The 14,055-nt window shown below is 44.0% G+C and overlaps 1 protein-coding gene across 9 annotated transcripts in view; it reads right to left on the bottom strand.

Annotated features, from left to right (window-relative positions):
• Positions 1–14,055, bottom strand: part of VIL1 (villin 1) — a 139,808-nt gene that overhangs the window by 17,784 nt on the left and 107,969 nt on the right. For all 9 annotated transcript variants that reach the window (XM_068246052.1, XM_068246053.1, XM_068246055.1 and 6 more), the window contains 6 exons: positions 13,317–13,470; positions 11,152–11,252; positions 9,297–9,434; positions 5,170–5,328; positions 3,079–3,258; positions 2,522–2,667 (listed from right to left, as the gene is read on the bottom strand). In XM_068246052.1, the coding sequence (XP_068102153.1) occupies positions 2,522–2,667; positions 3,079–3,258; positions 5,170–5,328; positions 9,297–9,434; positions 11,152–11,252; positions 13,317–13,470 (878 nt within the window). The remainder of the gene's footprint in view (positions 1–2,521; positions 2,668–3,078; positions 3,259–5,169; positions 5,329–9,296; positions 9,435–11,151; positions 11,253–13,316; positions 13,471–14,055) is intronic.

Raw genomic sequence — 14,055 nt, forward strand, 5'->3', positions numbered from 1 at the left:
ATCTTTATAAAGAATAAAAGCCTTGCTGAGAATCCCCTATGAAGAGATGGACTAGTCCAAAACCTGGTGCTTCTGTCAGATTTCTACTACCTACTGTAAGGGACAGCAACATAGGAGAAAAGTAATTTATGGCTCATTTTACTCTGGAAAATTTGTACCTCTTATTTGTTTGCACATATATTAGGTTTTAATTTTTTTCCTATAGTGCCCCTTTAACTTTTTCTCTTGAGATTTCTCCTAAGCAATATTTTTAAGCGTGTCAAAGTGCTTTTCAAACCAAGAGCAAGCAAGAAAGTACTCAAAATATTTTCGATTGAACTTTTTCAATTACTTTTTGGTACTTCTCAATTGCAAAGTGCTAAGAAGTTAGGGAGAAGATAAAAAATTTTCTTATAGGAGAAAACTCATGAGAAAGAGTTAATTTCATATGCGCCAAGGACCAAGCATGTAGGACAAAAGCTCACACTCCACTCCAACATGCTGGTGCTGAGCCAAGGCTGAGAACTTGTATTTTTGTAACCAAAGTGATTATTTTTTGGTTTATTTTTGTGACCAGGACAGCCAGTTCTCAGTTTATGCCACGCTTGTGTTCCAAAAAGGACTTGTTTATTTATTACACATTTACAAATTATTTTCATACAAATTTAAAGGACACCTGAACTGAGAGGGATATGGACGATGCCATTTTTATTTCCTTTTAAGCAATATCAGTTGCCAGGCTGCCCTGCTGATCTGTGGCTGCAGTAGTGTCTCAATCATGCTGCTGAACATTGTCAGTCGGGAGCATTCAGTTGTTTCAAATCTGCTATAGTTTAGTATGTCACCATGACTTGTTCCTAATTTTTTGGGGGACCAGGCTCAACGATGGGGGACATTAGAATACAGAGGATAGCCTCAACATGATCCTGAGGCTTCCTTCTCTTGGCAAGTATCTCATTTTGTACATTGAGCTTCAGCATGGAATCACTCTAAAGCGGAACTGAAAGGTCTTAAAAAAAAAATAAGAGTTTCACTTACCTGGGGCTCCTGCCAGCCCCCTGCAGCCGACCTGTGCCCTCGCTGTGACATACCGATCTTTCGTTCCCACGCCGCGGCTCACTTCCACTTCAAGCAGTTAGAGTGCACTGCGCAGCCCTGGCCGCATACATCCTCGTTCATGCGTCTGTCGCCAGGAGCGTACTGTGCAGGCGTAGTAGAGATATGCTCCTACGGCGCATGAGCAGGACGGTCCTGGCCACGGGAACGCGTCTGAGGATACGCGTGGCCAGGGCACAGTGGAGGTCAACTTAGAAGTCAGCTTCCACTACCAGAAGAAAAGTGAGCTGCGGCGTGAGAACGGAGGATAGGTATGTCACGGCGTGGGCACAGGTCGGCAGAAGCCCCAGGTAAGTGAAACTCTTATTTTTTTTTTAAGACCTTTCAGTTCTGCTTTAACCCTCTTATGACCGCGTCACTCCAAAGGGCGTGACCGCGGAAGTAGCCCCAGGACCATCTAACGCCAATTGGCATAAAGTCCTGGGGCGGGGATTTGCAGGAGATCAAGGCGTGCCGATGCGCACTCCACTCCGTCATCAGTCTTCCAGCGGCTATTGTTAGATGGCGAAACCACCATCTATTTACGTTGTGGATCTCTGCGATCTACAGCAGCGCTGTACTGGGGACAGCCGTGTGACACGACTGTCCTCCTGGGAAGCAGACAAGGCTGAAGCCTATGACAGCCGATCACGCTGATAGGCTGGCAGAGGGAAGGGGGGGGGGGGGGGGGGGAAACAATAATAATAAGGGGAAAAAATAGGCAAATTTACTTAAAACACAAATCAAATATTTACAAAAAAAAAAAAATCTGGGGAGCAATCTGACTCCACCAACAGAGAGCGCTCTATTGGTGGGGAGAAAAGGGGAGGGGGGAATCACTTGTGTGCTGCGTTGTGTGGCCCTGCAGCTAGACATTAAAGCTGCAGTGGCCTATATTGTAAACAATGGCCTGGTATGCCCAGGGTCCTGAAGAGGTTAAGGAGAGCCTGAGGTGGGCTCATAAAATAATAATAATAATAATAATAAAAAATAGGCTACCTGACCCCGGGGGCTAAGCGGATCAGGTAGCGGCCAAAACCGCCGCTCCTGTGGGCCGCACTGGCCCACTTTCCCTTTCGTGACCTCTGGGTCACGACGCTGGAAGGAGAGATTGTCTCTCATTCACAGCGTGCAGAGAGGCGGGGGAGCGGCAAGGGGCACGTCCAGGGAGGGAGAGCTGCCCAATGGCAGCTCTGGAAACCCTGCAGGAACTCCCCCTAGTGGGTGTTTTGAGCAGGGAATCCCTCTCTCCCATGTTTACCTCCGAGATAGTGACAAATAATGTTGCTAATTTCGGGGGGCTATAGCACTGCGGTGGGGGGACACAGCAGAGGCTTGTCATGAGACAGAGACCATGCCTCTGTGTCCCATTTGACCCCCTGCTGCATGCCTCGGGTACTCTTCAAGTTTCGTAACAGAATATGCATGAAGATCACTTAATATTTACCTCTTGTCATTTGAATACTGAGATTTGCCTCCCAAGGCCAGCCAGAACTCGGGAGTCTCCTGGCCTTCAGCCACCACCACCTTCTCACCCCTGGAGATCAGGTCCGCCACCGTCTTGGCCATCGCCCGCTCATCACCACTGCAGCCCTGGGAAGGACACGATTATCCGTTAAGATTCAGCTGCAACACTAGAATGTCAACAAACAGTCTCTTTTAAATCCCTGATTTACATTCTGATATTTATTACATGGTGACATTTGTACTGTTGGCAGGTGATGTAGCTGCTGCATGGTTTTTTGGCAGTTGGAAACAGCTGTAAAAAGCTATTTCCCACAATGCAACAAGATTCACAGACAGGAAACTGCCAGAAGTACCACGGTCCTCAGAGTTTCTTGTGAGAGGGGTTTCACCACAATATCAGTCATACAGCGCCCCCTGAAGGTCTGTTTGTGAAAAGGAATAGATTTCTCATGTAAAAGGGGGTATCAGCTACTGATTGGGATAAAGTTCAATTCTTGGTCAGAGTTTCTCTTTAGGCCACCCCAGACCTTGCCTTACCTTCCCACACCAGAGGTAGCAGACCCCCTTTGTCTTCAGGACAAAGACATCATTGGAGTTGAGAGAGGAGCATCGGACTGGAACTTCAAAGGCCTTGGTGTTGTATTCATTGGTTCCATGCACGTGAAACAGCCTGATCTCTTGGGGAGTCTCATCATCCCCTGTACGCGACGTACCACCCTGGGAAGAGAGGGGAGGACAACATTACATCCAGTGCTGAAAGTAAACCTGCTACTATTTAGCCAATGACAAAAGGAAAACAACAAACCACCTATATGTCCTCAAACCCTCTTCTAGCCCTAGTTCATGCCTTCATCATACCACGGTGGGACTTTTGCAATGCCCTCTAAGCAGGCCTTCCAAATAAAGACCTGCCTGCAGCTGTTACAAGCCAACCCTGCAACATAACACTAATCCTTTGCTCACTACATTGGCTTCCCATAAAATGGAGAATCCTCTTCAAATTTGGCATGCTAACATTTAAATCCCTACATGACTGACCCCGGATACCTGAAGAATGTATTGCAACCGTGTCACACCTCCCATAACCTCAGATCAAACGGATCAAATAACTTGACCACCCCCAGAGTTCAACGAAAAACGTTTGCCTACAGTCAAGCTGCCCCTACCCTTTGGAACGCCTTGCTACACTCAATCAAGATAGCTTCAACCGTGGACAGGTATAAATGAAAACGGAAAAGTCACCAGTTTAGTCTGGCATTTATGAGCACATAATTTTTTCCGCTGTACACATCACTATGTACTGAACGTGAGACTTTACAAATGTTGTTATATAGAAAGGTGACGTTAGGTTTACAGCCTCTGGGCCCAACAATCAAAACCAGGGCCCTCTAAGGAACCCAAAAATGATATATCATATATCAGCAGAACATAACATTATGTATCTGTTATATAACGGAGGGAAGACACAAGCTGAAAAAATGTATTAGTGTATTTATACTTGGGAGCCTTAGGTATGATGATTTATATATGTTTTATGTTTATATATTTTTGTATAATTTTTATGCATTTACATCAATCTAGACCCAGATGAATTTTATATAATTTCTTTGACTTTTTTTTGGGGGGGGGGGGGGGATTCCAACGCTGATGAAATCGCATGCGGATGCGATTCCCCATGCGTTTTTTGCCGCGAATTCGCATGCGAATTCGCATAGGTGAGGCTATATGCGATTTTAACCATGTCACTGCCTGTGTGAATTTACATCAATACCTATGCGAATTCGCGGCAAAAAACGCATGGGGAAAACGCATGTGATTTCCCTATTAAATACATTGCATGCGATTCGCCTGCATTCCACTCTCAGGCGAATTCGTTGGCTCTTTTGTGCGTTTTTTCACCGCTCAAAAAAACGCACATGACTAACGCAACAGTGGAAACAGGCCCATTCACTTGCATACCATGTGCGAATCCGCATGCGTTGGACGCATGCGGATTCGCGATAGTGGAAACGAGCCCTTATATTATTACCATGTATGTTGTGTCGTTACCCATTGCATATATAACTTGTGTACGTTTCTTGTGATATGGTTATAAGACTCTTTCACTTTGACGGGTCTACCCTATCCCATTACCCACTCATTTCTATTCATTTATTTAAATCAGCTCTAATTATGTTTATTTATTAGTCAATTCGTTATTTTTTTTAATGTAAACCATTTCTTACAAATTTTTCCATTCAACCCCACAGGAATGTGGACCCATCGATTGGTTTCACTGAATTCGTATTTGTATTGTTTATTTGTGCATGTATTTATTACTTTCATTCTATTTATATGAAGTGGAACACCAGACTGTAAGCGTGTATACGGTTGGCTTTTAGACATTACGGTATATATTGACCCGAGGAAGCGGGCAGGACCCGCGAAACGCTTTGACTTTTAGGTCCTATAAAAATTCTTATGCCCCTCCTTTTTTGAGGTGAGACTATTTAATTATTTTTAACAGTTTTTAAATATTTTGTATCCCTGGGGCGCCTCCTCCAGCCCATCTTAGTCATGACAGAAGCTCGACTTGCTGAGAAAACCAGAGCAGCAGAAGTGTAGCATGTGACATCACAAGACGCTTACCTCATACACCACCATCTTGCCCTTGAATATGGCCATGAGGTGCGCGGGTTCTTTGCCCATGGAGACCCGCACCTGCACAGGCTGCCCATCGTACTGCTGGTCCAGGATCACGGCCTGATAGGCGGATGCAGCGAGCTCATCCTGAGAAGCGTTGCGACCCTGAGAGGGAGAGAGGCTGCAGGTAAGTGCATTGTCACATCTCACCTCTGATGATAACCAGAACAGAAACCACTTCATACTCATACAACATAAGAATTTCTACAAATATTATTTGGGGTTTTAGCTTAAAAGTCAGATACAGCAATATTACAATACAGTACAGGAGGAACTCAATCAAACCCCCACCGAACAGGGCCCTCTAAGGAACCCAGAAATTATCCATCATAAAACATTACGTATCGGGTATATAACAAGGGAGGTTGGGAAGGAATGTTTCCCTTTTAAAGTGACACCGAGCACTTCCAAAAAATGAAATTTCCTCTTACCTGGGGCTTCCTCCAGCCCACCGTAGGCGGCAAGGTCCCCTAAGGCATCCTCCTGGCTGATGACTTCGGCCTGAAGCCGTCCGGTCCCCTCTTCATGATGTGCATACTCACACCGGCCGGCGTGAGAGTCCTGCGCATGTGCGGTTCTCTTGTATTGAACCGCTCAATGACGTCCTGGACGTCACCTACTTCGTTACAGTACCTTGCCACCTACGGTGGGCTGGCGGAAGCTCCAGGTAAGTGGAAATTTCATTTTTTGGAAGTGCTCGGTGTCTCTTTACGCCTGATTGGCCCAGGCCTTGTAAGGGTTTTTTTTGCCTTTCCCTGGACCAACTGGGATATGTGTGGGTTCAGGATGGTGTTTTTTTTTTTTTTTTCTTCTGGTTGAACTTAATGGATGTCTTTTTTTCAACCAAACTAAGTCACTATGTAACTAGTAAGTGAAGTGTGGTCCGGTGTAAGTCAAGGAGCAGAAATGCAGACATCAAACCAACAAATGTTGATTCCAGTGACACCTTTAATGACTAACTGTACATGATTTATTGCAAGCTTTCAAAGCGTTAAGTTTCTTCTTCAGGCATTATCCAGAACTGGGTCAGAAACGTACGGTTGTGATCCAGTTCTGTATAATGCCTGAAGAAGAAACTTCACGTTTGGAAAGCTTGCAATAAACCATGTACAGTTACTCATTAAAGAGACTCTAATGGAAAAAACGTCCCTCAGGGGGTACTTGCCTTGGGAGGGGGAAGCCTCAGGGTCCCAATGAGGCTTCCTCCTCCCCTGTAGCTGCAGGCAATCCAGCACTGGCTCCCCCGAAGTCTCCCGCAATCCTGACTCGACAAGCCGGACAAGGCTTGCTATATTTACCTTCCGTGGCTCCAGCAGGGGCGCTGTTGTGGCTCTCAGGACGGAGATAGAAATAGCCAATCTCTGTCAGGTCCGCTTTACTTCTACGCAGGCGCAGGCGACTTAAATATTTACATCCCCGCTGTTCCGAGGGGCACAGCGAGACCGCTGTGGGACCAAGGAGGATGAGGGAAGCCTCGATAGGATCCGGAGGCTTCCCCCACCCGAGGTGAGTACCCAACAGGGGAACTTTTATTAGTTACAGGTTTTCTTTAAAGGTATCACTGGAATCCATCAACATTTGTTGGTTTGATGTCTGCATTTATGTAACTAGTAACAACCTTCGAATGGCTGTTTGTTAGTTACCGACAACTCCAGGCTGGAGATACTGAGCATCTCGCCTGTTTTACCGCATGTTCTGATCTTTGTGAATTGACATTTATGAGGTATTTACCTCACACATCGGTAATTTACCTCACTAGTGGGTAATTTCAATTCTCCATGCGGTAACAGCCTTGGTGAATTGACATTTCACAAAATGTTTGGAAAAAAATCAACTGTTCTCTGCTTCGCTAATGCGCTAAGGCTTTCTGAATTGAAGCCATTGTGAATTTAGTGTTAGGCTGACATCAAGGGGGGCCTCAAGCATAGCTCAAGGTGCACTCCTGAAGGAAATCTGGCAATGGGATTTAACATGATGTAATAATCAGGGGTGCTCGGATACCCCTTTTCAAAATCCGAATTGACCCGGATCCGGATGCCCAGATATACGGATCCGGATCGGATATCCGGATCCGACCTTTTGGGTATCCGAATAGAATCGGATATCCCACCTCAGTATCCGGGGTATCCGGCCAGATTCGGATATCTGGATAGAAAAAAACGGAAGTGGCCTTTAAATTGCTTTAAAACGCTTTTAGGGTAAATGAGGCATGTAGCATCATTATTATTTAAAGGGAAACACTAATTGATGATGTGGGGACGTAAAATTCCACCCCCCCCCCCCCAAAAAAAATGGCTGTCAATTAACATCAGGACTAGGTTCCAGACAGCGGTCGTGCAGCCCTCATTGTGTCCAAAGTCCAACCGCACAACTGGGACATGACAGTTTTCAGCCCAGACACCTCCAAAAAATGACGCACCAATTGTGTTTTGAGTTAAATATAGGTGGTATCAGCACAGCAGCAGTGGCCTGTGGCACCCTGGCAGTGGGAGCAGCAAAGGCAGCTGGAGCAGGGCAATGCAGCAGCAGCAGGTGTAATGTCTGCCAGGAGCATGACGTACGTGGCACTTTGCACATGGCAGGTGGCACGTGACATGTGCAAAGTGCCACGTGCCAAGTGCTACGTGCCACGTGAAAAAAGGTTGGATATCCGGATTACCCATATCCGGATGAGCATCCCTGGTAATAAATATATATACCATATATACTCAAATACAAGTCGACCTCATGTATAAGTTGACTCCAATATTTGACCCCCTCAAGCTGGAATTTTTTATTGACTCAAGTATAAGTCTACCCAGCAAAGTTAATGGCTGCACTTGGGGCTTAGGAGGGGTTAATGACTGCACTGCATACAGTATTGCAGCCATCAACACCTCCTGTCCCTGAAGTGCAGCTAATAACTCCTCCAGGCCCCAAAGTGCATCAGTTATTCATGCCCCTTCCTGCAGCCCAGTGCAATAGTACAAGTACACACATTACTCAGTGTGCTCAGTCTTGCCCATGGCTCGAGTATAAGTCAATCCCTATACTTTCATTTAGGGGGTCAGACCTAAATTTGCGAACAATCCGCCGATACGAACGGCCCGATCCCGTCGCGATGACATCATTTCCGATCGGGGGAGGTTTAAAGAAGCAGCTTCAAACTTCCCCCAAGTGCCAGCGCGTGCAGCAGCAGCATTGGACTCACCTCCGCGTACAGCACCGCTTCCTGTATGTCATGTGACATACAGGTTCCTGTTTGTCACATGACATACAGGAAGCAGTGCTGTACGCGGCTAGAGGGAGCTGGATGTGGAGAGAGGAGAACAGACAGCGTTGGACTCGTAAGGAGGTGAGTCCAGGGGGGGCAACGAGGCGGCACAGAGGGGGAATGAGGCAGGCAAGTAGCACAGAGGGTGCAATGAGATAGCACAGAGGGGGCAAAGAGGCAGCACAGAGGAAGCAAAGCAGGAATCACAAACGGAGGCACAGAGGGGACATAGAGAGGCACAGAGGAGGACACTGAAGGCAAAGGGGGGCACATAGGATGCAATGGGGACAGAGATGGCACAGCGTTTCGACTTAAGAATGGATTCAGGTGAAGAACGAGTCTACTCTACAGTCCCTATCTCGCTCATTAACCGGGGACTACCTGTGTGTATGTAATATATATACTGTATATATATATATATATATATATATATACACATACATACTGTATATATAGTAATGGCACTGTTACTTTTTAACAGTAAATTTCCAAATTTCCCATTTGATTCCTTCAAGTGATCATATCTGCCAGAAATCTATTGCCCCAACATGTCCCATCAATGGAATTTCGGTTGATTCTGGCCTAAAATTGATCAACAAAATCGATCGGACAGGAGGGAATTGGAGGTGGTCAATCGATGGTCCATAGCATTGATGGTACAATGCAATACTGTCGTTTGATCAATCTTCCATAGATTTCCTGCTGAGATCTATTAAACATCAATGTGATGTGTGTTTGTAACCCCTCCCTCTGTGTTCATATTATTTCCTATGTGTACCCCGAGCTGTAATCCCCAGATAGATGGATAGATCGGTCTCACCTGCCAGATGTAGAGAATGTAATGGTATTTGTTGTTGACGAGGTATTTGTAGAGGATCAGGTAACAGTCGCCCCCGTAGAAATGTCCCAGCCACTGTTTCTCCACGGGAGCTAATTCCAAGTTCTCGATTCTCCAGACCTGAGGGGGGAAAAGGACAGAACATCACTATAGAGTCTATTCAAACAATTGTACATTCTGTATATAGAATATAGCAGCCAATACAGAACAAGCAAGTCTATACAGTATATCAGAACCAGTGCAAGCATAAGTACAAATCTTACAAATGTTCATGATAGGGGTCCAGTAAGGCAGGACTTGTACTAGGAGTTTACCTCTGTATATGAATATGAGACTACCCATAACACTTAAAGAGACTCTGTAATAAAATGTTCAGGCTTTCTTCTATCCTATAAGATCATATACCTGTTCTAATGTGGTCTGGATTACTGCAGCCTTTTCTAGTTGCACTGTCTCTGTATCTTCTTTTCTTTGACAAGCTTTGTCAACCCAGGGAGGAATGGGCTGCCTCTGTTGTAATGAATACAAATTATGCACGCCCCCTGCAGGCTCTGTGTGCTTTGTTTATTTCACACTCTCAGCTCTCAGTTTCAGCTTGTCTGTGATGTAGTTTGTGAGGCTGAGGGAGGAGGGAGCTGCCTGTCACATGCTGAGAAACTGTGACTAATCCCATATACACAGTGCGACTAATCCCATATACACACACATTAGTGTATCTATGTATTAGTGGGGAGCAGCAGAAGAGGCAAAGAGGGAACCAGGAGATCACAGTGACTAGATTGGTATGTTTTTTATTGTACAAATTGGACAGTACAGATTCTCTTTAAAGGACATCTGAGGTGAAAATAAACTGATGAGAACAACAATTGCATTTATTCTCCTCCTAAAAAATGACTTTTTTTTTTAGATATCCCACAGTTTTATTTTATATTTAAATTTAGTTTTTAGGTTTTTACTGTTTCATTTTCTCTGATCAATGACACCTTCATTGAAGTGTGCTAGAGCTTAACCTCCCTAGCGGTATGGACAGATATATCCGTCCATAAAAACTTGCAGTGAACAGTATAAACGTGCATACACATCAATACTCTCCTGCACTGTATACGAGACCCTTGCTTGACACATTTTGGCAAGTTCTAGGAAAAAAAAAAGTTTTAAAAATAAATTTTATCACTTTTTGCACAGAAATCCTGGGAAAATTGAACGCCAGGGAGGTTTTAAATCTATGAATGATTGACCCTTTTTATCTCTTTCCTACTCAGTCTCAGAAGCCATTTACTGATAGGAAAGTGTTTTATGGCTGTAATTACTTATCAGTGAGAGTTATGCTATAGTCTGACCCAGTCAGACCCGGTCCCGACCCAGGCAGAAACTATCACTTGCATTCCTGATATTTAACGCTTTCAGGCGGAGAAAGAAAAAGGAACACAGCATAGTTATTTGTGTGCTAGGCACTGTACATACACATGTCTATCACATCATGTCAAACGTCACCTCAGTTGTCCTTTAAGCCCCTCCAACCGCACAATCAGGCAGGACTGCCAGTGTGGACACTCCATTCCGTAGGCTTGATATTCATAATAAAAGCAGTAGAGTGTTGTACTGTGTTAGCCATCAGTAAAAGCAAGAAATTTTGAATCAGGATGATACCATTTATTGACTAACTTAGAGGTAAATAAAAAGTGAGCTTTTGGCTGATGTGCCTTCAAAGTCGGAAGAAGGCTTATTAGCCGAAAGCTTACTTTTTGTTTACCTCTAAGTTAGCCAATGAATGGTATCATCTTGATTCACAACTTCTTGCCTATTCATAGTAAAGTGACAGAAAAGCAGCATTTACCTCGACCTCTCCTGTTCCGTCGTCCACCATCTTGTGCTGCGCGGCGACCTCGGGTTTGGCGTGCATCAAGGTGGCATCAAACTTCACCTGCTCCACTTTGGCTGGGGAAACATCGATGAACATGGAGGATGTTACACAGGAAATTACAATTTTGTTGAAAAGAAAAGGATTCAGTGCATTCAGATAAGCTTTCTCTAGAAAGGACTGACATCAGACAGGATTGGGACTGGGCCAATCAAAATCCTCAGGAAGTGCATTTCATTGGCCCAATTCCAAGCTGCATACAATTCACATGCTAATCAAAGTATGCACAGAGGCAGAAGGCTGTTTTATAGCAACCTTTCAAAGCAGGGCATTCTGGGAAACCAGAGGCCTTTAGCTCAGCTCAGTAAACGAACATTCTGCAGAGATCACCTGCCAGTAACTAAAGAGGTTGCCACCTGTGATAAATTTAAAAAGTAAATTAGGGAGAGAAAATATTTTTAAATGGGCAAACACTGAATAAATCATAAATAAATATTGTAAAAAAATAAATAATTTTATTTGTTACGTTATTCTGATTACAGTTCCTCTTTAAAGGTGATACTGTATGCCACATTTAAAGGATACCCGAAGTGACATGAAATGATGAGATAGACATGGGGATGTACAGTGCCTAGCACACTAATAACTAGGCTGTGTTCCTTTATTTCTTTCTCTGCCTGAAAGAGTTAAATATCAGGTATGTAAGTGGCTGACTCAGTCAGGAATTGACTACAGTGTGACCCTCGCTGATAAGAAATTACAACTATAAAACACTTTCCTAGCAGAAAATGGCTTCTGAGAGCAGGAAAGAGATAAAAAAGGTCAATCGTTCATAGATTTTAGCTCTGGCATACTTCAATGAATGTGTCATTGAGCAAAAACAATAAAACAGTTAAAACTTAAAAAGTAGATTTAAACATAAAATAAAACTGTGGAATATATTAAAGTTATTTTTAGGAGAAGGATAGATAAAATCGTTTATTTCATTAGTTTATTTTCGCCTCGGGTGTCCTTTAAAGCATTTATTCAAAGTACAAAAACACTCAGGAACACAGCAAAATCCCATTGTGGGTCCCCGCGCACCGGACCCGAGTGTATCAATCCGCATGTAATCAACTTTCCCGCTCTCCAACCCGACCGGTTTCAGCCTTGCGCCTTCGTCAGGTGTACACTATACTGCACTGGGTGGCTGCAGGATGATCTGAGTGAGGATTCTCAGACTAAGGTCCTAGCCTCCATGGAAGTGCATCTTTAGCGTGAAACGGCTGTCAGGCTTTTTTGTACCCAGCACCCATCGCTCCCCCACACTCCGCAGCAATGGTATGTGACTTTTGTTTCATGTGTATTGTATACTGTGCCTCACATGTGGAATAAACCATCTGCAGTGCCGATCTTTTCCTCTCCTCCATTTGTTCTCAGACTAAGGTTACTGCTACTTGCTGTACATCTATAGGCGCCTTTGTAGAAGAGTATCTTCTGGCAGCATTTGACTATATGGCTCCACCTGTGTGTTTGCAAGTGACTATATATCCAACTTTTATTATATGTAATAGGCATTTTTATTTAAGACATCCTGGAGTTCTCCTTTAAAAGGACCATTATCACATAAAAGTGTACATTTTAATATACTTGTAAATACATACAAATAAGAAGTATGTTTCTTCCAGAGTAAGATGAGCTATAAATTACCTTTCTCCTATGTTGCTGTGACTTACAGTAGTTAGTAGGAATCTGACAGAACTGACAGGTTTTTGACAAGTCCATGTCTTCATGGGGGATTCTAAGTATTTAATTTACGCTTTACAAAAGCACTCCCTGGAAAGGATCTATACACACGTTACGCTCCCCCTGCCTGTTTGCACACTATTCTGGCAGTTGGACTGATTTTTAAAATAAAGAAAACCCTGAGATTCCCCCATGAAGAGATGGGCCAGTCCAAAATCTGTCAGTTCAGTCAGATTTCTATTGCCTATTACAAGTGCCAGCAACTTAGGAGAAAAGTAATTTATAGCACATTTTACTTTGGGAGAAATGTACTTTTTATTTTTATGTATTTTAAATTTTACAATTTTTTTTAAGCCAGACCCCTCCTTACTCTTCAAACATCTATTACATTTCCATTCAATGGGAGCCCCGCTTACCTACTGTACCGACGGTGTGCGTCTTTCCCAGGCCTGTGGTCTGCTCCTTTGTGCTCCACTTCTGGAAGAGCTGCTTGAAGACGGCGGACTCTGAGCCATCGTTCTCCACCTCCACGTTGGTGGAACCGGGGTAATTCTTGGCTTTGATGTAACTCTGTTATGAAAACAAATGAGAAATTTACAAAATAATTATCCACACGGTAACCTGCGTTTTCTGTGGAATGGATTAGTGTCATGACCTGTGCCTTTAGTATCCTGCTGGTGGCAGCACTGATGAACTTTTGCATGGACTTCCGCTGTCCACCAGCAGAGGTCTCTCCTCATGTTGGGAACTCTGCAGTTCTCTGGCCCAGCTGCAGATGGAACTCTGAACATTCTGAAGAGTCACCTGACCGATGTGCTGCATATATAAGGCTGCTTCTGCCATTCACTAACTGCTAGATCATTGTGCCAGAAGCCCTTGTGATTCGGGTCTTCAATCCTTGTTCCTTGCCTCTTGTATCTTGCTTCCTGCTACTGTTTTGCCTTGTTCATATCATAAATCACAATCGCTGACAACAGCGATTCGCAATTTTTTTTGTGATTTTTAGCGCCTTCCGGCACTTACCTGCTCTGTAGTTTTTTGGGTTTTTTTTTTACAGCGCTTTTCTAAGTGCTTTTGCAGAGCGATTTGTTTTTTTTCACTTCCTGACTTCAGTCAGGAAGTGAACTCTTTGACCTGGAAAATAATAAATACAAT

Source organism: Hyperolius riggenbachi, chromosome 7 (assembly GCF_040937935.1).
Source record: "Hyperolius riggenbachi isolate aHypRig1 chromosome 7, aHypRig1.pri, whole genome shotgun sequence".
Lineage (NCBI taxonomy): Eukaryota > Metazoa > Chordata > Amphibia > Anura > Hyperoliidae > Hyperolius > Hyperolius riggenbachi.